This window comes from Camelina sativa, chromosome 19 (assembly GCF_030686135.1).
Source record: "Camelina sativa cultivar CO46 ecotype springtype chromosome 19, ASM3068613v1".
Classification (NCBI taxonomy): Eukaryota; Viridiplantae; Streptophyta; class Magnoliopsida; order Brassicales; family Brassicaceae; genus Camelina; species Camelina sativa.
This window is the reverse complement of record NC_141898.1, coordinates 9,956,717-9,982,091: the sequence shown is the minus strand read 5'-3', so window position 1 is coordinate 9,982,091 and position 25,375 is coordinate 9,956,717. Positions and strand designations below refer to the sequence as shown.

General features: G+C 37.6%; 5 protein-coding genes and 3 pseudogenes across 11 annotated transcripts; 1 reads left to right on the top strand and 7 right to left on the bottom strand.

Annotated features, from left to right (window-relative positions):
• Window positions 1-172: 172 nt before the first annotated feature.
• On the bottom strand, window positions 173-4,229 carry LOC104767672 (U-box domain-containing protein 35-like). Its single transcript, XM_087502485.1, has 11 exons — window positions 3,611-4,229; window positions 3,402-3,478; window positions 3,152-3,273; window positions 2,844-3,049; window positions 2,695-2,746; window positions 2,178-2,589; window positions 1,986-2,087; window positions 1,499-1,885; window positions 662-1,420; window positions 500-572; window positions 173-384 (listed from the first exon to the last, which is right to left on the bottom strand). Exons 1-11 carry the CDS (start codon window positions 3,792-3,794, stop codon window positions 365-367), a joined length of 2,394 nt encoding a protein of 797 aa, XP_087358611.1. The 5' UTR covers window positions 3,795-4,229; the 3' UTR covers window positions 173-364.
• Window positions 4,230-8,003: 3,774 nt separating this feature from the next.
• On the bottom strand, window positions 8,004-10,616 carry LOC147920378 (pollen receptor-like kinase 4). 2 transcript variants are annotated; one of them, XM_087502486.1, is made up of 3 exons: window positions 9,683-10,616; window positions 8,945-9,583; window positions 8,004-8,864 (listed from the first exon to the last, which is right to left on the bottom strand). In XM_087502486.1, the coding sequence occupies exons 1-3, from the start codon at window positions 10,404-10,406 to the stop codon at window positions 8,203-8,205; spliced, it is 2,025 nt and encodes a 674-aa protein (XP_087358612.1). In that variant the 5' UTR covers window positions 10,407-10,616; the 3' UTR covers window positions 8,004-8,202. The 2 variants fall into 2 exon arrangements, with proteins under 2 accessions (XP_087358612.1, XP_087358613.1); XM_087502487.1 differs by having other exon boundaries at window positions 8,945-9,629; window positions 9,683-10,507.
• A 973-nt stretch (window positions 10,617-11,589) lies between these two features.
• Window positions 11,590-13,085, top strand: LOC147920377 (heavy metal-associated isoprenylated plant protein 47 pseudogene; annotated as a pseudogene). Its single transcript, XR_015590796.1, has 2 exons — window positions 11,590-11,710; window positions 11,812-13,085. The product of XR_015590796.1 is annotated as a heavy metal-associated isoprenylated plant protein 47 pseudogene (transcript).
• Window positions 12,119-13,682, bottom strand: LOC104767671 (uncharacterized; annotated as a pseudogene).
• Window positions 12,119-15,035, bottom strand: LOC104765895 (geranylgeranyl pyrophosphate synthase 10, mitochondrial pseudogene; annotated as a pseudogene). Its single transcript, XR_015591332.1, has one exon. The product of XR_015591332.1 is annotated as a geranylgeranyl pyrophosphate synthase 10, mitochondrial pseudogene (transcript).
• A 1,241-nt stretch (window positions 15,036-16,276) lies between these two features.
• On the bottom strand, window positions 16,277-22,944 carry LOC104765894 (geranylgeranyl pyrophosphate synthase 10, mitochondrial). 4 transcript variants are annotated; one of them, XM_087502432.1, is made up of 2 exons: window positions 22,927-22,944; window positions 16,277-17,277 (listed from the first exon to the last, which is right to left on the bottom strand). In XM_087502432.1, exon 2 carries the CDS (start codon window positions 17,266-17,268, stop codon window positions 16,378-16,380), a length of 891 nt encoding a protein of 296 aa, XP_087358558.1. In that variant the 5' UTR covers window positions 17,269-17,277; window positions 22,927-22,944; the 3' UTR covers window positions 16,277-16,377. The 4 variants fall into 4 exon arrangements, with proteins under 4 accessions (XP_087358558.1, XP_010487985.2, XP_019097072.2 ...); XM_010489683.2 differs by lacking the exon at window positions 22,927-22,944 and adding an exon at window positions 17,743-17,751; XM_019241527.2 differs by lacking the exon at window positions 22,927-22,944 and having other exon boundaries at window positions 16,277-16,700; window positions 16,785-17,442.
• LOC104767670 (uncharacterized) lies at window positions 18,240-19,279 on the bottom strand. Its single transcript, XM_087501046.1, has 5 exons — window positions 19,262-19,279; window positions 19,090-19,165; window positions 18,827-18,996; window positions 18,655-18,730; window positions 18,240-18,562 (listed from the first exon to the last, which is right to left on the bottom strand). Exons 1-5 carry the CDS (start codon window positions 19,277-19,279, stop codon window positions 18,240-18,242), a joined length of 663 nt encoding a protein of 220 aa, XP_087357172.1.
• LOC104765893 (kinesin-like protein KIN-12F) lies at window positions 19,661-25,326 on the bottom strand. Its single transcript, XM_010489681.3, has 17 exons — window positions 24,809-25,326; window positions 24,643-24,720; window positions 24,384-24,509; window positions 24,195-24,278; window positions 23,972-24,097; window positions 23,810-23,869; window positions 23,665-23,718; window positions 23,486-23,578; window positions 23,212-23,307; window positions 22,993-23,138; window positions 22,738-22,887; window positions 22,399-22,528; window positions 21,426-22,304; window positions 21,228-21,323; window positions 21,046-21,138; window positions 20,197-20,955; window positions 19,661-20,086 (listed from the first exon to the last, which is right to left on the bottom strand). The coding sequence occupies exons 1-17, from the start codon at window positions 25,001-25,003 to the stop codon at window positions 19,904-19,906; spliced, it is 3,348 nt and encodes a 1,115-aa protein (XP_010487983.2). The 5' UTR covers window positions 25,004-25,326; the 3' UTR covers window positions 19,661-19,903.
• Between the last annotated feature and the right edge of the window lie 49 nt (window positions 25,327-25,375).

The window sequence follows — 25,375 nt, the reverse complement described above, 5'->3', positions numbered from 1 at the left end:
AAATACTAACTTTTTGTTAAGTGAATAAACCAATGATCGTAAAATTTAGCGTCAGGTTCTACTGAAATCGAGGGCACTTTCTCTACCTCTCTCCTACTGAAATCAGTTACTAGACTTAGTAGTGGGGAATTGTGCGGTCCAGACATAAAACGAGTTGCGTCTTGCAGAGATATTATAACTAACCTACTCATCTTTTTCTCTCTATTGTTTTCTTCTTTACGACTTTATACATTGTTTACATACAACTTTTATAAATTACATAGCTTTAACAAACTAAAAAGACAAGAATGGCCATGGCTTAGAGAAAAATAAGAAGACAAGAATGGCCTCATTCCATGTCTATCAACAGGGACATTAATGTCACTTAACCCTCTTCGTTTTGGTCTGAGATAAATAAAAAATATGGAAAATGTGAGATTTGATGGACCAAACACATGTTAATGTTACGCAAGATGATTAAAATCATTTGTGGTGGGAAGTTTAGGATTCTCTAATGTACCTGAGTTCTTCTCTGTGTCAGATAAAGTGCTTGAATGTGTATTAGAGCTATCCGAGCATACGCTCAGTTCATCCTGCAAGGGAAGCATTTCAAAGATTTTCAATTTAAGATGAGGATTAGATACAAAATGTTGAAATTGCTAAGATCATTTTCAAAACTCACAACTGGTGGCAAGGAGACTTGGCTATGATTTGGTGTTAGGCCTCTGCTTAAGTTGAACATCATCCATTCCATATTCGCATCTGCACGAGCCCTCAGTCTATTGAGCTCTGGTAAGACCTCTTTTCCGAGGTCTGGCCGGTCTTTCCGTCTCAGCTGTGCACATTTAAGTGCAATCTTTGCCAAAGAAGTAGCTTCTTCCACAGGCCAATTAGGCACTACTGGGTCTAGCATGTCCGTGAATGTGCCTTGCTCCATCGCTTGCTCAACGGTGTAAGACAAACCCGTTGGTCTTTTCGCAGTGAGCAGTTCGAGAAGCAAGATACCAAAGGAGTAGACATCAGATTTCACACCGAGCATTCCAGTTTGTTGGTACTCCGGATCAATGTAACAGAAAGTCCCAGCAGTTGATGTGACGTGGCACTGCGTTACGTTTTCAGCAACTGCAGGCACTAGTTTAGCTAATCCAACATCCCCGATTTTGCTTACGTAGTTCTGGTCAATCAAAATGTTTCCAGGTTTCAGATCACGGTGCACTATAGGCTCTGGTTTCGTCTGGTGAAGGAAGAGCAGACCCGTCGCAACTTCGGCTGCAATTCGGAACCTAAGCTCCCACGAGAGTGGTGGCGTGTTTTCATATCTATAGAGCCTATCAGCTAAACTGCCTTTGGCCATATACTCATAAACAAGCACTCCATATTCTGGACATGCTCCAATAAGTAGCACCATATGCGGATGTCTTATGCAGCTAAGAACTTCCACCTGCAACAATTCTCAATAGTCGGTGAACAAACATCTAATCGATTGTGAGAGTATTTTAATATTTTAGGTTAGCTTTACCTCTCTTTGAAATTGAGATCTTCCTTGAGCTGCATCTGGTCTCAAAACTTTAATAGCAACAGGGGTATGATCAAGATAACCCTTATAAACAGGACCATACCCGCCTTCGCCTATCTTGTTAGCCTTGTCAAATGAGTTGGTGGCTTCTTCAATCTCACCAATAACATACCTCCGATATCTCAAATTGGAATCCGAGAAAGATCCTGCAGCTTCTATGGCTCTTCTTTGTGTTTCGAGATCTGCTATCTTGCTTGCTGTTTCAGAGGCATCCATGGCAGCTTTGTTTGCTCTCTCTTTTTCCACTATTAACTTTGTAGATTTCTCCGATATCTGTCCTTCTTGCACCCATCCTTCGTCTTCTATTTTCTGACGTTGGAGCTCCTTTGCCTTTGATCCAAAGTTAAAAAAATTTCCTTCAGTCAACACTGCTCAAGAATATCTTATTCACAGTCACAGGGACAGGTTTACTTTAATACTATTATTTTACCTCTTGCTTTGCTGCTAGGGCTTCTCTGCAAGCCGATCCATACATGTCAATTGTGTGTTTCAGTTCCTGCTTTAATCTCCTCATCTCAGCTTCGACTTCTTCCTGTACATTTCAGGAAAAACATATATAGTAACCATTCACGTACGAAAACATGTAATTGCTGCTGTCTATAACCAATCAAACGCAACTTACCAAGTTTTGTGGTGAACAAGAACAAGATGATCGACCGCTATCTTGTGACACGAACGAGAAATCATGTTGGATATTAGTGTCACTAAACCTGATTCCTAGACGCATAGAGTGTCCAGAGCCTGTTGACATTCTTGGAGTTAAACCAGAATCAGGAAAGTCATAGATGAAGGAAGGGCTTCCAGTAGTGCTTAAACTCGGCCTGCCTGAGCTCACGAAAGATATGTCAGACCTCCCAGTACTTGTACTTGGCCGGCCTGAGCTTGTGGTACTTGGCCTGCCTGAGCTTGTGGTACTTCGCCGGCCTGAGCTTGCGGTACTTGGCCTGCCTGAGCAAACAAATGATATGTCGTTCTCCGAGTCTGATAAATCATAGAATGCGTTTGCGTAATTTGATGTTCTCGACATAGGTGACCTGTCGATGATATTAACGCAAAAGAAAGAAAGATAAGTTTATGTCGTCTTAAAAAGTAGGATAAGTTTCTTGGCAAAGAGAAAAGAGATAATCATGAAACATTACTTTCCATAATCTTCAATGGAGCTAGCAGTCCAAGACCTTGCCGGAGTCCGATCTGTTTGTAGCAACGAAGGAACAATATCAAGATGAGTGGCAGTTCCACATGGATGGTTAAGCCCGCAAAAAAAACTATTTAATACTAATAGTAGTACCTCTAAAGCTCATGGTGTTCCTGAACTTTTCGTAGTTACAGATTTCAGAGTGGTTTTCAATTTGACCCATAAGAGGAGAACGATATGGAGCATCTCGTGAGGCATAGCGGACTGATGATATCTTCCCCTTGGAAATGACGTAAACTGTACAGAAATCAGGTGCTGCTTTCGCTACGTTGCTCGGTGTATCAGAAATCTTAAATTTTCTGTATGATTGGATAGAAAATAAACACTTAAAAAAGGAGACAAATAGAAAAGCAGATCTCAGTTTGATATAGGAAGGAAGAGAATTTTATATATGAAATCACCTCATGAATCCATGCCTCGATGGGGCACCAAGAACCAAATTCTCAATGATACCAGAGGAAACATATTCCGTAAGGGACTTGACTATGTTGTCATCCTCAAGCGTCACGTCAAGGCATTGTATCTAAAGGGAAAACAGTTATTAAATTAAGGCCAACAACCAGAGGCTTTGCTACATCAGTTCAAGGATTCGCATTAGAAACAAAGCTTTGTAAGCGCGGAACAGAGATGTTATCATGAGTTTTTATTTACCTCTTTTCGACTGCAGTAGCAATGGAACGTCACAAAAAGACTCTCGGCTTGCTTATGTTTCTCTGCAGAAATCTCACCTGCAAAAACCCACCAAAAACAAAAACTTCAAATCTGCAACAACGTGAACACCTAGAACAACAACAAGACCAAGATGGGGTTTTTGTAATACAAAGAGCATAAAAAACATCAAACACAAAGCTCAGTCAGACCTGAATCAGATGATGATGATCTGAGGATGACATGGAGGAGGATAATGGTTTGACCTTTGGAGACAAGATGATCAGCAGCCCATTTGAGAGCATGTTGGCTTCCTTTATTATTATCAACTGCTACTGCAACTAACCCAGAATTCGAACTTTTCTTCTTCGAGTTGTTTCCCTTTTGAGCCTTCATCGATTGAGAACCCCTCCTAGTGTTTCCAACGAAATCTCTATCTCTCGATTCAATAAAATCTTTGCCACCTCTGTCTTCCTGGAGGATCTCATTCTCAATTCAAAAAGAATTCTACGGTGTTCCTAAACTTCCTCTTCTCCCAAAATAGAAAATTTCGATTCAGTGGTGAAGTGAAGAACAACAACAACCAAAAAAATTGATACTTTCGACCACCCATTCATCATCTTCTCCGACAGCTTCGGGTCGGCAAATAGAGTGAATTCTCAAAGAAAGAAGAAAGCCCCTTGTAGATATATATTATCTTCTAACTCTTCACTCTCAGTGATGTTTCTCCTCCCCCGCCCCAATAGTAAAGGACTCTCTGGTCAAAATGTCATGACTCGACTGTTGGATGTTCAAATTTTGGATTTGTTTTTTTCTCAATTATGTATCATCAATTATCTCATAAATTATATATATATATATATAATTTAATATATTAACAATAAAATTCATCATTTTTCATATTCTATAATCTTTTAACCTTTTAAAATAAATTCGTTTTTTCTTAAACATTTGTTTCATTTGATTTAGATATCGAAAAAAACTACTTACTCTTGTTTTTTCACTTTTTTAAAATCGTTTTTTGAAATAGATCCCAACAGTAACTCTTTTAACACCAAAAGTTTTTTTTTATTTACCTTTTCAACTACTTAAATCCCAACAATTATCAATTTTAAAATCAATCTTCTAACCAACCCCAGAATCTACCAAACTATGGTTATTCACCAAAATTCTTCATAACATCAGTTGTTCGAAAATATCGTCCATATTTTGCATCAATGATGTCATATTCATCTCAAACACCTCCTTATTCTTCTACTCTAACGAGTAATAAAACTTTGAATATTTGAGCAACAGAATTCCCCGAATTTTCTATACAAATGGTTCTCGGTGGTATGAGCGGTGTTCATGAAGCCATTCAGATTATATTTTTTGTCTTTATTACTTACATTATATTTTTAAATAATATACAAAATAATAAAATAAACAAAAATTCTTTTATGAAATTATTTAACTCTAACTTAATTTATTTTAATTATAATCCATAATAATTATTATTATTAATCTATAATTATTTAAAATAAAAACATAAAAAAATTATGAAATAAAAATGGTAGGGTATAGTTTTATAATTTTTGAAACAAAACTATTGTAGAAGATCAAAGTTAAGTGGGTGTTGAATTATGATATAGAAAAAAGAGAAGATAATGTTAAGTGTTAAAAGGTGAAAAAGGAGGTGTTGAATTCTCCAACCGTTGTACATAGTCTAAGAACAAATCAAAACATTAGAAACAGTAGTACTCCACAAAGTTGAATCTTTTTGTTTGCAGTACATGTTCCCAAGCCACGAGACCCTGAATACATCGCCAAGACACGTCTCGTACTCAAAAGCAGAAGGAGGATATGACTCATGACAATAAGTTGCAAAGCCGTTCTCTTTCGAATTAGCAGAATTCACTACGTATATGTTGAGATTGTCTTTTAAAATCTCTTCAAACATACTTCCACATTCACATCTTCAACATAGATCACCTAACATCCAAACTAAAATTTAAAACAAAAAACACCTCAAATAACTCGAAAACAGAAAATGTGTATAAAAGATATATAGACATAATAACGAATGGATAAGTTATTTACCATATGGTTGTAGCTTCTTAGCTTATGCATCTTCTCCGAGAGTTTATTGAAATATTTTGCAAGGATATCGTCACCACCATGCATCGCTAATAAATATCAACAAATTTCTGATTAGTAACAAAGAAAGAATCATTTTAATTAGAGATACAGATTACTTAAATATTTGTTTTATATTTTATGTAACTTTTATTTATGAAAATTTATAGTTGCACTAATACGTTGTAATTACACCACTATTCTACTACATTAATATTTTTGAAGTAGTACAACACATATAGCAATAAATTAATTAATTGTATATTTGTAATGAAATTTGCTATATATTTTATTGGCAATAAGTTGTAACATTTAGAGTTGTAAATATACGTCATAACTATAAGACAAATTTACTACAATAGTAATGTTGCATTTATACGACATATATAGTAATAAGTCAGTTAATTGTAAATTTTGCAACAAATAAGCAAAATATAAGCAACAAATAAGCAAAAAATGTGCAACAAAAATGAAAATGCAATGCTCAAATAGAAACAACAGAAAATATGTCTCAATTATGTTGCAACATCATGATTTGCAACAATATGTTGAATTATTGCAACATTTTTCAGTGTTGTAACATCACTATTTTCGTGTAGTGGATCTAATTGTGAAAAAGTATGTTTTTTTTATAAATAAATTTATTTTTGTCACTCTTTTTTTATCATTTAAATTGGTATTTAATATAAAATAGCAAAAATTAGATTTACACATTGTAATTATTTTAAATTAATCTAATTTTTGTTATATTAAGAGAAAATATGTCTCCATATAACCAAATAACTCGAAAACAGAACATGTGTATAAAAGATATATAGACATAGTAACAAATGTTTAAGTTATTTACCATCTGGTTGTAGCTTTTTAGCTTATGCATCTTCTCCAAGACTTTGATAGTTTTTAAAGTCGATCACATAATTTTGCAAATCATTTAATTGTACAAGCTTGTTCAATGGCTGAAACAGTTTGCTTCACATCCACTCCCACATTGCAGATATTGGCAAGAGCTCCTGTATACTTCAGGTCGTAATCAACTGTTGCTCTGCAGTGAGTCTTGAAGCTACTAACCTGCAATTTTTCATTCGATGTATACTGGTTTAATAAACGATGCAATGGTTGTTGCGTAGAACACAAGTAACAAGATTTTGGGATGTAATTTGTGTTACCAGAGTCTTGAAGCAATCCCAATCGTTTACAAGAGGTTGTCATGTTGCTCTTGTGGAAGTTAAGAGATTTAATACATTGGCTTGTTTAAGCGAGAGTCGCATCTATGATGCTCTGATCCATCTGTTTCCTATGATTCATTACATCAAACAATTTCTTCTGAGCTTCGCCTCTTTCAGGTGATCCTGTTGGAAGAGTGATTGCAAACTCCCCTCTACATAGTATGTTTATTTTGGGAGGATGTACACTAACCTCTTTTGTATTATTTAATTCTTTATCTTTTGATTATTATATTAGTAAATATTCAATTTGTCTATAAAATTTAAATTTAAATGTGCATTACAATATATTTAACTGTTAATTTTTTAATATAGATAAATACTTGTAATTGTTGTTATTTCAATACGTACTTGAATAGTTGTATTTTTATTTTACAATAATACATTTTAATTTAATCATATGTTATATAACAAATCTTAGCATGCTATGCGTTCATAATTTATACTTAAAACTTATATCTATGTTAAAACTTCGTATAGTAACTATATATTTTCAGGTTTCATTATAATTTATTGGTTTATTAGTTTTTCATGTTATAAAATATTTTATCTTCTATAATTTTATTATTTAATTAAATTAATTTCAATTTTTCATAATTTAGTCTAATTTGTACTATTACACTATAATGATATTAATCAAGTTAAATATTCAACCGCTCTCTTTTACCAAACTATCTTTTCTATCTGTTATTTTTAACCGATTTCTGTTAATTGTCTCTTTTACAACCGCTTATAAGTTTTTCTCTTTTAAAGTTGGTTACCAATATGACCATAGGTCCATAGTGGGGGGAATTATGCTGTCCAGACTTCGTCTACCATAATTTTCAAAATGAGTTTGCGAGATATTACAATCAAACCTATTCATCCTTTTTCCTCTATTGTTTAATTCTTTACTACTTACTAGTTCCACAATATGTACATATAATCGATGATTAAAAACTAATCCTTTGTGGGAAGTTTAGGATTCTCTAATGCACCTGAGTTCTTCTATATGTCAGATAAAGTGCTTAAATGTGTATTAGAGCTACCCGAGCATGCACTCAGTTCCTCCTGCAACGGAAGCATTTCAAATATTTTCAATTTAAGTTAACAAGATGATGGATATGAAATGTTGAAATTGGTAAGATAATTTTCAATACTCATAACTTGTGGGAAGAGGATAGATAGGAAATCCAATCTTTTTAGCCCTAAATCTAAAATCCCGAGAAAAAAGTTTGCAACATTTTTAATTCTCACACAAATAAGATTCGATCTCAAGAGATGGCTATCACGAATGTGTTTACCACCTTTTGCGATTGGAAAGGAGTAAACTTTCAAAACTCAGCAAAAAGGATTTACAAATTACACAGACTTTAGAAAGCTGGAGAAGTTACATAACAATGAACAAAAAACAAAAAAAAATTAATCAATCCTTTTCTTTTGCATCAAGATTACAACAAATTGTTTTTAACTTTTCAATCAACTCATCATCGATTCGTGGCGAAAGCAAAGTCATCGTCGTCTACTAACCGAGAAGCAAAGACGTTATTGGATGCGAAATCATTATCAAACTCTCCTCCTTCCTTTAACCTCTCTATCTTCTCCACTGCATCCATCATCTCTATCCTCCTTTCTTCATCTTCTTCGCAACAGCTCAACCCTATCTTCAAAAGGTTTAGCATCTCTGCTTTGCAGTTCTTCTTCCCAAACATTTCCTTGTCAAACACGTCACCCGTTTTCTTCTCCTTAACCATGTTACTCACCCAAGTCACGAGGCTCATGTTCGCATCGTACCCTTGGCTTAGGTAATTCTCTGGAAACTTACCTGTTAAAAGCTCCAAGATCAAAACCCCGAGGCACCAAACATCTGTCTTCTTTGTTAAATGTCCTTTTATGGTATACTCTGGCGATTTATAAGCGATCATTAGATTGTGAGACTGCTCTGAGTTCATCACTGGTCTTAGCGCGTAATCTGTTAAACGAGGCTCAAATGATTCGTCCAATACAACGTTCGATGACTTGAGATGACCGTGAGGGATTGTTAGGGTTGGTAGCTCATTGAACAAGTAACCTAAACCCTTAGCCACTCCTTGTATAATCTTTTTCCTTGTTGGCCAATCCAATCCAGGTTGATCCAAAGAACGATTCGCTGAAACAGAGCATTTTTCGCGTCAAAACTGATAAAAGTTCTAATTTTTATCGACAACAATAATTTTGAGTGCTACATACCGTGAAGATGGCTTGCCAAGCTACGATTTGGCATGAACTCAGCTATCAAGAGCTTCTCTTCTCTACGGTAATAGTAAGCCACAATAGGCAACAGATTTGGATGGTTCAATCTCCCTAACCGTCTCAAATGCTCATGAAACTCCTCTTTTCCGACATTGTTCATATGCTTATACCTCTTCACGACCATCGTCTGTCCGCTATGTATCCCAGTTTTATAAGAAGCACCAAAGCTACCGCTCCCAAGAACTTCAGCAGAGGCTCTAAGAAGATCTTGAAGGTCAAATCTTTTAATGTCATCTTGCAGAAACAAGAGTTTGCTCTGATCCGGTACCGCTCCTCTCCTACTAGTGTAACTCGATACAGACTCCACGGCATTCTCCTTTTCCGCGGATTGATCGTAATTGTATTTCTCTGTCCTTTCCTGACCCGCGGATGGATAAGCCGACAAACACTTGCGTCTTCTGGTATGAAGGACACAGACCACAAGCGAAATGATCATCAGTATTATCCCAATGACAATCAAAACAATTGCAGCCGTGAAGAAAGATTGGTATTTGTTCTTCTCCGTGGGACTAAAAGGTAGATTCGGAGAAGTCCCCGAGCATGAGCTTAGTGGAGGACCACACAAGTTTTTGTTCCCTGCAATTTTCAACAAAGCAAGAAATATTATGTTTTTACATAAGAACTTTTATAGTTACCAAACATTATTTAGAGATATTTAACTGTTGGTTTGGTTACCTGCAAAGGATCCACGATCCATGCTGCGAAGGCTTTCGGGTATAGGTCCCTCGAGGTCATTGTTTTCGAAGCTAACCAACTTAAGGTCCTTCTGTTTAAAATCAGGTACTTGCCCTTGAAACTGATTCCCATTTAGCCTCACCTCTAAAAGCATCGGCAAAGAAGCTAAAGAAGAAGGGATCTTCCCTCGAAACGCGTTGTTTGCCAATATAACCTTCTTCAAATGATGCATACCATCAAACGCATCCACAGGTATCTCCCCTGTAAACCGGTTGTTGGACAAGTACAATGACTTCAACGCACCAAACTTCTTGACAGATGGCATTGTACCGTTGAAATCGTTGTTCATGAAGCTTAAGGTTCGTAGATTCTTGATTGGAGATAATGGTTCAAGGTCAAGCTTCCCGGTTAACCCCATTCCTTCGAGTTGTATGCCCCAAACAGTACCGGCTAAACAAAGAACGCCGAACCAATTCGCCGAGTTTCGCTTACACGGGGCGACAGAAGGATCCCAACTGTTAATAACCGAAGCATTTACTAAAGTGTCTTTGAATCTCAAGAGGCAATCTGCGTCTGAACCTGGCAGAGGAACAGCCTTCGCCTGTTGCTGAGACATGACCATTGTGACCGGACATAACACAATGAAGAGGAAGGTAATGAAGGCTAGCTTTTTCGTTGAGGCGGTGTTGCTTGCAAGCCTAACCGGGTTCTCCCAAGTTAGCATTGCAGCCAACACACGCTATAGATCGATTCTTCAAGAAGAATTCTACTCTTTTTTTTTTTTTTTTTGTTGATCCAAAAGAACTTTTCCTTCTCTCTCTCTCCTGTCTTGCAAACAAGAGAAAAGAAAAAAACGTATGAACAGCAGAGAGGGAACAAAACCCACCAAGAATAGACAAAACCCAAGTTTGTCAATTTTGCAAGACTTGATTTTGTTTGCCTATGTGTGTTGTCTAAAGATTATTTAGATTTTTTAGAGAGATCTTAGGGAGACCATTCGTTTTTTGTTTTGTTTTTAGTTATACTATCCTTGTTGTTGTTGTGCTTTGTCATTTCATTTGCTTCCAAGTCCTTTTCATTAAATATTGGTACTTTATTTATATGATGATGATACTTGAGATGATGATAATCCTAAATATGTATTAAGATGCATTAGTTCTATGACAAAATATATATATAGCTAAATTCAACTATTACTACTTTACTAGTGATATTGACGTAATGTGTGTTATGTAATTGGTTGAAAGTAGTCTTGTACAGGCGACAGCATTGGGACATATTTTCAAAGAAGTCAAAACCCCAATGGCACAGTAGTAATTAAACACTGAACCATTGGCAAATCTGTCAGGGAAATGGCGACCTTGTGTATCAAGTAAAAAAGCATGTACCAGTGTTGTTTGTTTTTTCCCCAACTCATTCAGAGAACAAAAGAGAGAACTACTTGCCTGAATCTCGTTTTATTCTTCTCTTCCCATTTGTTTCTTCATCTTTTTGGATTTAATCAAAGGATCGAACAACACAGAAAAGAAATTGGAATCTCTGTGAAGCAAATTCGAAGAGTTGGTGTCTGATTCGGTCCAGAAGCTTCGTAAGCGTAGTACTCTCTCTCTCTCTCTCTCTCTCTCTCTCTCTCTCTCTCTCTCTCATGCGATTTTGTCTTTAACATTCAGTGTGTAGAATTCGTTAACGTCTACTCTCTCTCTCTCTCTCTCTGAAACTCAGTGTGTAGAAGCTTCGTCAGGAGACCCATTGTGCCTAGGGTTTGGGACTCTTAACTCCTATCTGAGGAAGTTTGGCTTCGATTCTTTAAAAATAAACCCTTTAGAGAGATACAAAGCTTCGTCAGGACAATGAAGGTGCTAATTTTTGTTGTTTTCCTAAAGTCTCTTCATTTTATTTCGATAATCATGGACGTTTTGGTTCTTGATCTGTTTCTTCTCTTGACTCATGGGTTTTTGTGGTTGGTTTTGTTGGAGAACAGTGACAAATGCAGGAAGAAAGCAATGCAAACAGCTGTAGTTGCAAATGGCAAGTGTGTCAAACAAATTCAAAGTTTTAATCCGAGAATGGTTGGTTTTCTAATGGTTAAAAAGTTGAAACTTTTATACAATTGTATCTTGGAATCGCAGGTGTAACCTCAGTGGCTGTGGAAGGAGAATTTGATGACGAGCTTGTCGTGGTTGGAAAGGATGTTGATGCGGCTCGTTTGGTAATTGAGTTGAGGAAGAAAGCATGTTTCGCAACTTTAGAGACTCTTGAAGTAGTAAAGCCGGAGAAGAAGCCACAAGTCGATGAAAAGTCCGTTACACCGCATTGCTGCATCGCTCAATGTCCTGTGGTTCACAACGAGCAGCCTAGGCCTGAGATATATAAAATTGTGTACGACTCTTATGGTCCAACCACTGGATGCAGAATCATATAAAAGAAGACTGAAGATGAAGATTCCAAAACCATTCAAAAGTTGATATCTTTTAGACTTTTATTAGTACATGTGTATACAAAACGTATCAAAAACAAAATTGCAAATCAAACAACTTTTTTTCAAAGTCAGATTATAAACATATACATCAAAACAGATCTGGATCACGGGCAAGATGTTCGACTGTGACCCTTCGCATTGACCGAACCATTAGTTCATGGGAAGCTCTGATTCTAGCAAGTCTGCTCTGCATACTCTGAAAGATGGCTTATTGCCTCATGCACTCTAGCATAATGCTCTTGGTCTTCAGAGAAATTAATAAGTGCCTCAGCTGCGTTATCCCTGAGCTCTTCCGACTCATCCCCCAACCATTCAATCAGAATCGGTATCATACGGGAATCAGAAAAGGCCTCGCGGTCATTCTCATTATAACTCAACTGAGAGATAGCTCCAGAAATCCTCTCTCTGAACTCAAGGGATCCATCTCTCAAAAGCTCGACCAGCAAAGGAATTGCGCCAGACTCTCTGATAACAGATACAGAATGCCTATAACCTGCAAGATCCCATAGCACATCAGAAGCCGCCAACTTGGCTTCGTTATCACCTTCTCTCAAGATCCTCACAAGTTGTTCCGCTATCAAAACAGCATTACCCTCAGCTACAGCTAATATACAGAACACATCCTCTGCAATATCTTTCCCCATTGGATCTTGTCCTGAGAGAAGCTCAACGTACAAAGGAATGGAACCAGCTTCAGTAACAGGCCTAATGTACTCCGTCTGAGCAGATATGATCCCTAAGGCATTACCAGCTAAAAGCTTTGCCTTATTATCCCCATCGCGATATAGATCCACAAGTGCAGTAATCACTCCTGCTTCAACCAACATTCGCCGAGCTCGTCTAGTAACACCGATCAATCCGATTGCATGACAAGCTCTCTCTCTGGACGCCAAGTTCCCAACTTTAGCAGCTTCAACAAGAAACTTAAGCCCTCCAGAATGAACAAGAACACGTCTGCTCTCACGTATCGTCGTCAAAGCACTAAGGATCTCTAACAAATACCATCTACTCCCATTATCTTCCCAATTATTCAACTCACGAATCACAATCTCTAAACCACCTAACCTAGCCAAACCAACTCGAATCGAAGATCCAAAAGTGACTAAACTCCACAAACACTTCACCCAAATCCTCCGGAACACATCACCATTATTACTAGTATTCGCCTCGAGTAACAACCCTAACAAGCTAGCAATCACACCACACCTCCCCATCGTAACCGCAAACCCGCCATCCTCACCGCCGCGACATGCGATACGTTTCAAGCAATGCGCGGCGGCAGCTTGAACGGAACGATTGGGATCATCGGAGACACGAAGAAGACCGGCGAGGATCGGAATTGCTCGAGGTATATAACTCTCGGGGTACTAGAGTCGCTAAATCTGATAACTTTATAATGGATCTTACTCGAACTGGAGCCGAACCAGACGAAATCGAATCCTCGAATCGATTAAACTCTGTTTCCCAATCTGGGTTTTGAAAACCTCTGCTTTCGCTTTCCGTTTCTGAAGAAGAACCCATTTCTGGAGATTACCAGAAACCTAAGAATATATCAAGAGAGCATGATAATGGAGAGATTGAGATGCACATCTACAGGCAAGAACAGAGCAAAAGATGATTGACACTACTACTGCATATGAAGAAGACGACTTACTTCGTTTATCCGGTTTAACCAAAAACTAAACCAAATTAAATTTGAATGGTTTACATGAACTAAAACTGAGTTTTTGGTTTACCCGGTTTATTAGGTTACATCGATGCTGAAATAGGAAACAACAAATAAAGGAGTTTTAAGACGCACGTCAGTTTTGTCTGTTGACAACGTAATCAGCAAGAAACAGCAACGGAGCTGCCTTGTCTGGATCAAACGTTTTAAGATGTTCCCGAGCTTCTCTGTTCAACTTGTCAGCATATTCTCTCGACTTCTCCACTCCCATTACCTTGGGATACGTTAGCTTTTCCGAGATCAAATCTTTACCGGCTGTTTTCCCGAGCTCTTCCGAGGACTTGGTCACATCAAGCACATCATCCACCACCTGAAACATCAACCCAACGCATCTCGCGTAACTCCTAAGGCTTTCGATTTCTTCATCAGACCCACCTCCCACTATACCTCCCATAACAGCTGCCGCTTCAAGCAACGCCGCCGTTTTATGTACGTGTATAAACTCAAGATGCTTTAAACCCACTTCATTATTATCAAAGCTCATTCCTTCTCCAGCCAAATCCGCCGCTTGACCCGCAACGAGCCCTTCCGTTCCAATGCCTTTCGCCATCTCTAGAACGGCTCGGAGAACTCTCCTTGGATGAACGTCCAAAGAGGTGGATTCCACAGTGTGCTTGATGGCCAAAGCTATGAACGCATCAACTGCCAAGATGGCTATATTTTCGCCAAATACTTTATGATTTGTGGGTTTTCCGCGGCGGAGGCTGTCATCGTCCATACAAGGTAGATCGTCTTGGATGAGTGATGAGGCATGGATCATCTCAATCGCACATGCGGCAGGCATTGCGGTTGACTCTTTCCCACCCACGAGCTCACATGCAGCCAGACAAAGCATTGGCCTAATGCGTTTCCCGCCCGAGAGTAGCGTGTACCTCATGGCCTCACGGATCTTCAGTACTGGCGGCTGGCAGAGTGGAACAGCCTCGTCGAGTGCCTTATTGACAAGCTTAGATTTGCGGATCATATAAGACAAGAACTCTGATTCATAGCTTTCAGCAGTCATGGTGTGGCTGGGCGGATCAAGGTGGCGGGTCTGGCGGGCGTTGAAACGCGGCCTTAGAAATCTCCAAAACAAGAACTGGAGAGAGATGAAGATGGAGATGAAAGTGCAAACAAGTGCTTCTTTATTTTCCATCTTTGGCTTTGGTTTGTTCGTTTTTAATCGCTATGTTGATACCATATTTATAGTGGACGAGTTTCCTAAATTAGTAAATAAATCACAGTTACTGATTTTTGAAGCAATTGAATTACGTAACACAATGAAAAACAGCTTACTCTCGTTGTAAGTTGTAATATTATCATGTGGATCGTATATGGATTCATAGCGCCGGGGCACGTTGGGTGTCGTTTACAAAACTGTTGGCTTGCACGCTAACATTATTATAAGGGAAAAACAAAGTTGTCATTAACTACTCTCATGTTTCACTAGTATGCAAATGCATATAATTACTGTTGCATTTACTACTTAACATGTGAGCTTTAATAAAAAAACACTAATTTTCTCTCTCTTTCTTAAACATTAATACATCGTACAGAAATTGCGAAAGCAATTATTGTATGCAAAACGCAAAAGAAAAATATTTTTAATTCCGTTTGATATTTACGTTTCAGTAGAATAATTGAGGAAAACAATAAAGGAGTATAATTCAAACATGAATTTAAGTAAAAAATTAAACCAAGCATAATCCATGAATTGTTACTACTAAAGTACTAATCAATAGCTGATAAAAAAAAAAATAATAATAAAGTATTAATCAATACTTACTCTGTATTAGAATAGATGATGTTTTATAAATTTATCTTGTATCACAAAGATTGATCTTCTGTATTTTTTATTAGTTAATGATATGAAATTTGTAGATCTCAAGATTCATTAATTGACAATTTAAAATTTTAATGAACTACTATTGATTAATAATTATAAAAAATATGTTATTATAAATAAAAATACATTTATGACTAAACATTGATTATTTTCTTAATCTTTGTGAAAATCTTATAAAATCATCCTTTCTAATACAAAGGGAGTATATAATTAATTATAATAAGTTCGAAGTGGTTAACATTCACATGTTCTCTCAAGATTTCTCATTAACAATCTCCGAAACTGGAAAGTTCATTGACGAAAAAAGTAGCATCAACAACTCAATCAAGAATAAGAAAAATCTTTAATTTGTCTTATTTATCTCTTTATTTTTAGTTTATATATAGTTTCAACTAGTTTAGCAGGTGCATATAGAAATTTCAGAATTATTGTATGCGAAATATATAGTACAAATTGATGGAAACCCCAATTTATCCTGCTTTCGTGATTGCATCCAAAGGGACAAGTGAAGACCGTTAGCCATTACGTAGAATGAGGCCTAAGTTTGTATATGGGTCTCGTGTGTTTTATTGCTTTCTTTTTACGTATCCAAATTTTGAATTCTTGTTATCATACTTTTCATTGGACACAAATTTTTGTTGTTAAGCTTTTGATGAGCAATAGTGTCAGTTTTGTCTGTTGAGAATGTAATCAGCGAGAGACAACAAAGGAGCCACCTTGTCTAAATCAAACCCTTGAAGATGTTCCCGAGCTTCTCTGTTCAATCGCTCTGCATATTCCCTCGATTTCTCCACTCCCATCAGTCTCGGATACGTTAGCTTTTCGGCGATCAAATCTTTACCTGCAGTCTTTCCCAACTCGTCCGATGACTTGGTCACGTCAAGCACATCATCCACCAACTGAAACATCAACCCAATGCATCTTGCGTAACTCCTAAGCTTCTCTATTTCTTCATCCGACCCACCTCCCACTATAGCTCCCGTGACAGCTGCGGCTTCAAGCAACGCCGCCGTTTTATGAATATGTATAAACTCAAGATGCTCTAGTCCGGTGTTGCTATCAGCGCTCATACCTTCTCCAGCCAAATCCGCCGCTTGACCTGCAACAAGCCCCTCCGTCCCCACTGCTTTCACCATCTCCTGAACGGTCCTGAGAACCCTCTCTGGAGGAACGTCCAACAAGGTTAATGTGGCGGCCTTTTGGACAGCCAAAGCTATGAGCGCATCAGAAGCTAATATGGCTATACCTTCTCCAAAGACTATATGGTTAGTGGGTTTCCCACGGCGGAGGCTGTCGTTGTCCATGCAAGGGAGGTCGTCTAGGATGAGAGACGACGCGTGGAGCATCTCAACCCCACACGCAGCAGCCATTGCGGTTGACTCATGTCCGCCCACGAGCTCGCATGCAGCTAAGCAAAGCATTGGTCTTACGCGTTTGCCATCCGAGAGAAGCGTATACCTCATAGCCTCATGGATCTTGAGTACTGGCTCGCGGAGAGGAACGGCCTCTTCTAGTGCTTTATTGACGGACTTAGCCTTATTGGCCATATAAGACATGAACTCAAACTTATAGCTTTTGGAAGAAGTCAGACGGCTGCGGATGTTAAGGTGGCGGTTCAGCCTCAACGTAGACGTAACTTCAGTGTAACGTGGCCGGAATCTCCAGAACAAGAGTTGGAGAGAGAGGAAGAAGGAGATGAGAGTGTAAACAAGAGCTTCAAGAGTATCCATATTTGGCTATATTGGTTTGAATTTTAGAAAAAAACTTGGAATACTGATACCATATTTATATGGTGAATGAGTTTGGGGTTTAATTAATAAATTAATCGTACGCGTATGTATTGATTTCCTTAGGGTTTAATTTTACGTATAACACAGCGCGAGACCATATATATATGCGTATCTGTCGTTTTAAGTTGTAATTAATATGAGTTCAACTATAATAGCGTCGAGTCACCTTCGGAAAGCTGGCTGCTTGCACGATAACATGTGTTCTACATACACTTTTGGTCAAATCTCAAACATCATCACTGCACTGTTATAATCACAATGAGAAAAGTAATCAAAATTATCATTTATTACTCCCATGTGACTGACTGAAATTGAGAACGTAACTAATCTAAACAAATGCATTACTACTTAACATACTTGACATGTGATCGTTATGTATGAAAACATTATATTTCTTTCTTTCGAACGAAAGATTATCAACAAACATAATTAAGAATAATTGCACTCAAACGAGGCACTAAAAAATAGTACTAATCAGTAATAACAAACCCATTTCATTGCCAAGCGAGCAAAAATTGAATATGTTATAATATATATCAGCGTCGAGTCACGTTGGCTGCTTGCACGATAACGTTTGTTCTATATATATTTCTTCTTTCGTATTAAACATTATTTATCTTCTTACGTATTTAAACGTCATCTACAAATAAAAAATAATTGCATTCAAACGTGTTATTTAATGATCCTTTCTTTGGTCTCCAAAACAATGATACTATGGTTCTAATGACGACATGATTTTATTTACAAAATAACCGTCTAAAACCACGAGGCTTCTTGTATATGACTTGTTTGTGTTCCGTTAATGATGTACTAACAACCTTAGGTGTAGGAGGCACCGTGTCTTTTGCGGGCTGTGTCTCAGTTCCGTTTGCAGGAGGAGCCTCAAGTTTGGGGGGTGGGTTTAAGTTCGCATCTTTATACTCGACGCCATATTCCATTGCCGACAGTTCAATCCCTGTCTTCACGAGCATCTTCATGAGCACTCCAATTTCAATGTTCCCACATAAATATGCCATCGGATATCCCATAGCTGGTTGTGCGTCTAAGGTAAATGATACACCTGAAACCAAACCCACATGAATCAAAACTAAACAAAAACCTAAAACATTTTTGTCCAAAAATTGATGATCTAGCTAGAGAAAAATACTGAACCTTGGATGGTCTTCAAAGCTCCTATGATTTTCTTATACCAACTTATTTCTAACGTGTTAAGCTCGAAGCAACATCTCTGCAGAAGCCAAAAACACACGATGTTAAATTTAAAACCATTGAGAATTACTGGAAGTAGTGAAAAAGGAAAGAAGTTGTGAGAAATATAACAAACCATGAAGTGGGAATTTGGTCTCCGGGTTCCTTGTGGATTCTCTTCATATCCATAATCAATTCGGAAAAGCTCAACGTACCTTCTCGCTACATACAATTTCTTAATGAATACTATAGGATCAACTTCTCCCCGTAGATATACCAACCAGTTTGACACATCGAGCTTTAAACCTTTCATGTTTCAGAGAATGACAACACAGTTTTAATTAGTCTTGTGTAATTAATTGACAAGAAAATCTTCAAGAGTCAAAGTTCTTTAATTACCTCCAATACCCTGGTAGATTTTATTTAACATCTTTTCGTAACCTTTGAGTGCAATATTCACACCAAAAACACATGTCTGTTCATAAAGTTACGCTGGAAATATTAGAGGAGGATCAAGAAAAGTATAGATTATTTATTGGAAAAAGATGTATTAAAACTGAGAATTACTTACCAATAGAGTAGCCTGCATCGTTCTGAGTTTCTTCTAGAGCTCTGTGTAAATCTTAGATGATAATTGGAACGATTAGATGAGCTTGATTAGCTTCTATGATTTAGTTTCCTCTTTTATTTGTCCGTATATTTTTGTTTCCATAATGTAGAGATTTATTGCCTTTTAGTTTAGTAATCGTATATAAAATTATAACTAGAAATATTCCATATACACAAAAACTTTCCAATTTCTTTACCACTACGGCACTCATACATCATCTGAGTTTTTTTTTTTTTTTTTTTTGGTGAGCCAAGCGGATTTTATTTTAACAAAAAGTAAGCCACCGTCGATTTGGCAAAAGAGGATTCTCGTCAATCAAAGTCTTTATATCTCGTAAGATTTTCTTTTGGATTTGCAAGATAACAAATAAAAAAAATGAATTACCAAGTCTGCACGCCACAAACAAGATTATTCAAATCAAATACAGTGGAACAAATAGTTCAACGGGGAAAAAGCCAAAAACAAATTGCCTTGTGAAAAAAAAGGACATCAGAATATTATTATTAGCACCAAGTGGAAAAATAAGCAGAATCAAGGTGTGTGTGTGTATATACCAATCAGATCCAAGAAGGGTCTTCAAGTTATGCACTGTGGTATATGTTTCTACATTCCTTCTTCCTCGATAGCTGAGTTCTTCTGATTTAGTGGCTGCAATGCAGATTCTGGTAACGTGTTTTGCTTTAGATTCTTTTTTATTGTTGCCACTTCCAACTTGCGTCTCCTCTTCAACTTTTCCATTTTCTTCTTTAGCTTCTCGTTTTCTTCTTCTGCTTCATTGAACTTTTCCTGCAACCAAATATGTTCATAGTGAGAGGCCAAAACTCAGAGAACAATGTCATACTCACAAACCATATATGGTTGTCATCAGTTAGTATTTGAAAATTTTGTTTTGTTACCTCAGCAGCTGATGCTGATTGTTCGGCTTCTCTGAGTCTGACAAGAACTTCTCCAGCAGTATGGACAGCTTCAGCAGTATTCCTTAGTTGTATCTTGAGGCTTACGTTTTCTCTCTTCAACAAATCCCTTTCTCGTTCTCTTTCTACTCTAAGAGCTGAGAGCTCAGTAGCAAGTGACTTAGCGAAACGAGAACCGCAACCCTTTTTTCCAGCCTTTGCTACTGCCTTCTTCAACTCTGTTATCCATTCCAATGTTGCTTTATGCTTTGATCCTAAGTCGTTGTACTTCTCTTGTAGCTCTGTGTAGTGTTCAACAAACCTGGCATGACCTAGAACAGATCTTCGAAGTGCATCCTCTAACTCCTCAGAAGATAGTTTCTCTTGTTTAAGCTGTGCTTCAGCTTTCTCTGCACGCGTACGTTGAGTTTCAATCTCAATTCTGAGTTCATTGGTCAATGATATCCACTCGCTTTCCATTTCTGTGCACTTGAGTCTTTCTTCTTCTATATCTTTTTCAGAAGTCTTGTTGCGGAGTTGAAATGAACGAGCCAACAGAGATGACCTCAGTTTGTCAGTGGACATGGTTACAGGCGTCTGCAACTTGGCTTTCAGATCTTCAATTTCTTTGAGTAATGCCTCCTTCTCGCCAATATCAAAGTCTGTCTTTTTGGAGTCGTCATCCGGGATTTGTTTTACGTCATATTTTTCATTTATGACTTCTGCTTGGCCACTCTCAACAACATCATTACAGCTGCGATGCTGCAGAACCATTTAATTGGGATATATGTTACAATCTCTCATATTTTTTCACTATCGATATGGTCAGAATAAGCTGAAGTAAGTACCAACCTGGTTTTCATTTGCAGAAGGAATTCGTTCTCCATTACTTGCTCCCACAAGTTCTTCTGTTTCATCCTCAGTTTGAAGCTTGTGTTGCTCTACCTGAAGAATATATAATTTAGTAACCAGACTGCTTAACCATATGTGTGATTCAAGTTTTCAATAGACATAAGACACAGAAATTGGGTTACCAGGCGCGTCAGCTGTTCAATCTTGGCTGCTTGCTCTGTGCACAATTTTTCAAGCTTTTGCTGTTTCTCAATAAACCCTTCCATATGATATCCATCCTGATTCACAATAAAAACAACAATATTAGCTTCAGGATAGCTGTCATTTTTTCTAAAATCTATAAAACATACTTTATCTGCTATATCACTTGTTATACTTACTCCCTCAACTACACTTGATAATTTGGAGCTGCAAAGTCTGCAGGAAGAACAGAGTGGCGACAGAGGTAGTCGATCATCTGTTAAAGATTTATCATCCTGTGGTATCTCTGTAGGAGGTTGCATGGTCAAATTATCAGAAGACAAAGAAACTGAGCATCGGTTTGATGAAGGGTTTAGCGGATTGTCAATAATATCCAAGCCTCTCCGCAGACTTGCAGCTAGAGACTCTGTAGAACCTGCGAATATCGTGCTTCCGCGTAAAGATGATCTGATATGTTGGCTCTCTGCAAAATAGGTGGACTTTATGCTCTGCCCCAGGCTATTCTGATTCCTGAGACATGATGAAGAGAGAGCTATGCTCTTCCTTAAAGAGTCTCTGATTTTAGGTGACTCTGACTGGATTGGTTCTTGCAAGATTAAGGATTGACGGCAGGGAATGACTGAAATGTGGTTTTCCAATGCAAATTCCTTTGTCCTTGATTTATTTACTGTATCTGCACTGTCTTCGTCATGTTCTTTCAAAGATTCACCAAAATCTTTATTTTCAGCTTCTGAACAAATCTCATCATCGTCCACAAGCTCTGATTCGTCGAATGCTGTTACAAACGAAGAGCTGACTGACTCTCTGCTGACAGGGAGGTTCTTTAGTTTCTGGTTGAATGAACCACGCAAGGACTTGATCTGCTGATGCAGTTCCTTTACATCATCTTCATCAACTGTTATCTCTTCCTCGTCATTATCAATTTTTGGCAGCATCAAAGAGCGGTTAAGACTGACTCTTAGTTGATTCAAGCTTTCACGTGCATTCTTAGCTCCAAAATAATCGTTTTTACTCCCAACAGTATGACAAATATCGGCTTTGGCTCTTGTCAGTTCTTCCTGAAAAAATGGTTGTAAATGATATTTGAATGACATCCAACTTTGAAAACCGAAAGATAAAAAAGGGAATGGTGTTGGTGGAAGAGGATATTACCTTTAGCAGACGAATCTGGTCACTCAAATCATTCACATCTTCTTCCGAGATCTCATTTATCATTGGCTTGTTTCCCATGGCTTTAGCCCGCTCACCAAATCTAAGGGTGCTCATCGTTCTTTTTGTGTCTCTGTGTTACAAAAACGAGCTCTATTAGTACATCTAGTGTGCATCCTGTCATTAAGATGCTTAAGTGTTTTGAGCTTTATTCTTTCAGCATATTTAGCATTAATTTGAATGTTAACAAGATCATTGTATTGATTGAATCTTAATACTTGGTACCATCAGGCTATTATGTTTAGATTTAACTAATTAGTGATAACAAGGTAAGAAAAATACTTGTCGCTCGGAAAAATGTTGCACAGGATAGTGAGTTTTGAATTTCCACCAAGAGATTCTTGCAACAAATGCGTCAAGCATGAAGTTTTATGTAGACTGCGATCGGATATTCCAGGGTGAACGTTTTTCGCCAGAGCGTTTACAACATGGCTGCACCAATAGTTAAGAATGAAAATGTTAATAGAACACTAACGAAGTTGTCGATCTTATGTTCCCTATTCTGGATGCTAACACAGGGAGTTCATAAAGTTATACCCGAGCTCAGACAGAGACTTCTTCAAGAACTTTTCTTCCTCCACACAATGCTTAGTAGCGTCACGTACGTTTGTTCCCACTCCAGCAAGATCAACAAGGTTGATCCTGCTTGTTCTGGTAGTATTGAAACATCTTGATGAGGCTCCCTGTGCGCAGATAGTATTTGATCATTCGCTCGTCAGATTGGAATACGAAAAGATAGTCAAAATATGAGTATACCTTATTCCAAGACTCGACAATGAAAGAAAATATGACGTGTGATCGAGAACTTTGAAAACTTGTGCTAGTTGCTCCAACTTTTCTGCTTGAAAGTCCCTGTAAAGCAGAATAAAGTGCACACCGGAACATGGGATATAGAGTTGGAATCAGTGGAGAAATGATTACTTCATCAACAGAAGCAAATAGCGGTTTCCAAGATATAGTGAAACGCTATACATAATATATTCATAAGTTCATAACTTAGAATACTTAATAGATGAAGCTGGCATGATACCTTCATCAGTATTTGAGCAACATCCTCGTAGCTATCTACATATTCCTCGGTCAACTTCTCGACATAAATACCATTCTTTGTATCATCCTTTATCTGCCGTACGAGACAATAAATAATCAAAAACTTACACTCAACAAAGATTAACAATGGGAAGAAAACTGTATACTAGTGAAGCTAACCTTAAGGTTTCTCTGGGTTTGATCAATCAAATCACTGATTTGTCCATTGTATATCTGCAGGAAAAGATTGAGCAATCTAAGTCAGCAAATTCTAAAAGCATATTTTGTCAAAAGAAAGAATCCTTCATATGGGTTTGGAAATTACCTCAAGAAAGGAACAACGGCACTGATAGTTCACTTCTTTTCCTGCGGACTTCATCTTCTCCTGCATAATTGGCAAAAGGATGACGCTCATTAATGAACCAACGAATCCTAACTCTCACAATAAAACAAAACCTTTTAGCAAATATTAAGAAGCATAACTTACTCTCTGGATTTCAGAAAACAGCATCTGAAAGATTCTAGGCGCGAGTCCTTGCTCGCCTTTAGGAGAAGGATCCTCAAGCATTGAACCTGCAGGACCCCACATTGTATAGGTCTTCCCACTTGCATTCTAAGAAAATCCAAACAAAAGAATAATATATTTTCAACTTCGTATAGTGATCAACTGGTTTCAGTAGCTTTAAAAAAAAAAACAATCATTTCAATACCTGTCCATATGATAGCACACTAGTGTTGTAACCTGATAATGCATCCCGAACCAAAGGAACACCTACTTGTTGAAATACATCATCCTGGCATCATCACCAAGTAATAAACAAGTCAGACAAAAACACAATACAAGAAAAGATAAGTCCTTTATCGTCACCCTAAAAGAAACTTATCCAGATGAGTCGAACCTGATTTAGAATAGAGTCGAGAACAGAATCAAATGTAAACTGGCGATCCTTAACAGAATAGGAATCATTGGAAACTTTTTTAACTTTCCAGCAATACTCCTTTGTAGGTTTAATCCTCACCACAACCTTTTTGATATACAAAAAAATTGAGTTAGAACTTAGAACCCCCAATTTTTTATGAGGAAAGAAAAGCAAAAGGCTCTTAATTTCCTTAGAAAAATCCGAGCAAAAGGATTCTCCAAGATTAGAAAGAACCAACCTTTACATGTGGATTCAAGGCTTCTTCTTCTTCTTCTTCCACTTCATTCCGAAGTTTCACAGCCGACACTCCCTTTCTCTGAAAAGAATCACACAATTCAATCAACAAGACTCGAACCCGTTAGGGGAAACAATAGAAAAGAATCACGCAATTCCTATTCACTTACCCGAGACGATGAAACTTCACCTCGGCGATTGAATGATTTAGAGATGGATCGATCTCGCGGAGTGTGGATGTTCGGGTCGTGAGGAGGGAAGTTTTCGATGTCCGATCTAGGGTTCAAATGGGCTGATACGGATTTGGGAAGGAAACTCCATTTAGAGGAAGTGGGTAAGGCTCCGGTGAAGCGATTGTCTGCCATAGCTACCCAAAATGACACAGCAGCTTGCGAGATCGGGTGATTGTTGAGAGAAAGAGAGAATGGGAGAGAGAGACGACGACGACGACGAGTGAAAGATTCAAAATTTGAAGGAGAGGGAAATGAAAAAAAAAAAAAAAAAAAAAGTAATGATAAAATTAAAGATTCAAACTTTGATATTATCTATTCATTCTCGGATCTACTTTACTCGACCGTTGTAGGATTCTTTTTCTCTTCTTTTCTTATCATATTTCAAAAAAAAAACAAATGATTGGTTATTAGGTGAGAGATAATAGTTGACGCAGTTACGAAGATTTAATTTGAACAAAATTATTATGTTTAAAATTATAGTTATAATCGAAAAAAATTAAAAGA

Bases quoted from the DNA above. Each gene is read 5' to 3' on its own strand.
- LOC104765893 (XM_010489681.3), bottom strand. From the start codon at position 25,003: ATGGCAGACAATCGCTTCACCGGAGCCTTACCCACTTCCTCTAAATGG. The intron at 21,324-21,425 runs GTAAGTATAACA...ATTGTGAATCAG, and splicing joins TATCAAGTGTAGTTGAGGGA to GATGGATATCATATGGAAGG. The intron at 20,087-20,196 runs GTAACAAAACAA...ATTTGGTTGCAG, and splicing joins AATCAGCATCAGCTGCTGAG to GAAAAGTTCAATGAAGCAGA.
- LOC147920378 (XM_087502486.1), bottom strand. From the start codon at position 10,406: ATGCTAACTTGGGAGAACCCGGTTAGGCTTGCAAGCAACACCGCCTCA. The intron at 9,584-9,682 runs GTAACCAAACCA...TGAAAATTGCAG, and splicing joins GGATCGTGGATCCTTTGCAG to GGAACAAAAACTTGTGTGGT. The intron at 8,865-8,944 runs GTATGTAGCACT...GCTCTGTTTCAG, and splicing joins CTTGGCAAGCCATCTTCACG to CGAATCGTTCTTTGGATCAA.
- LOC104767670 (XM_087501046.1), bottom strand. The intron at 18,997-19,089 runs GTAATTAAAGAA...GAAACATGAAAG, and splicing joins AATCTACCAGGGTATTGGAG to GTTTAAAGCTCGATGTGTCA. The intron at 18,731-18,826 runs GTTTGTTATATT...TGGCTTCTGCAG, and splicing joins GACCAAATTCCCACTTCATG to AGATGTTGCTTCGAGCTTAA.
- LOC104765894 (XM_010489682.2), bottom strand. From the start codon at position 17,442: ATGGATACTCTTGAAGCTCTTGTTTACACTCTCATCTCCTTCTTCCTC.
- LOC104767672 (XM_087502485.1), bottom strand. From the start codon at position 3,794: ATGAAGGCTCAAAAGGGAAACAACTCGAAGAAGAAAAGTTCGAATTCT. The intron at 573-661 runs GTGAGTTTTGAA...CTTCCCTTGCAG, and splicing joins AAGTCTCCTTGCCACCAGTT to GATGAACTGAGCGTATGCTC. The intron at 385-499 runs GTACATTAGAGA...TATTTATCTCAG, and splicing joins TGACACAGAGAAGAACTCAG to ACCAAAACGAAGAGGGTTAA.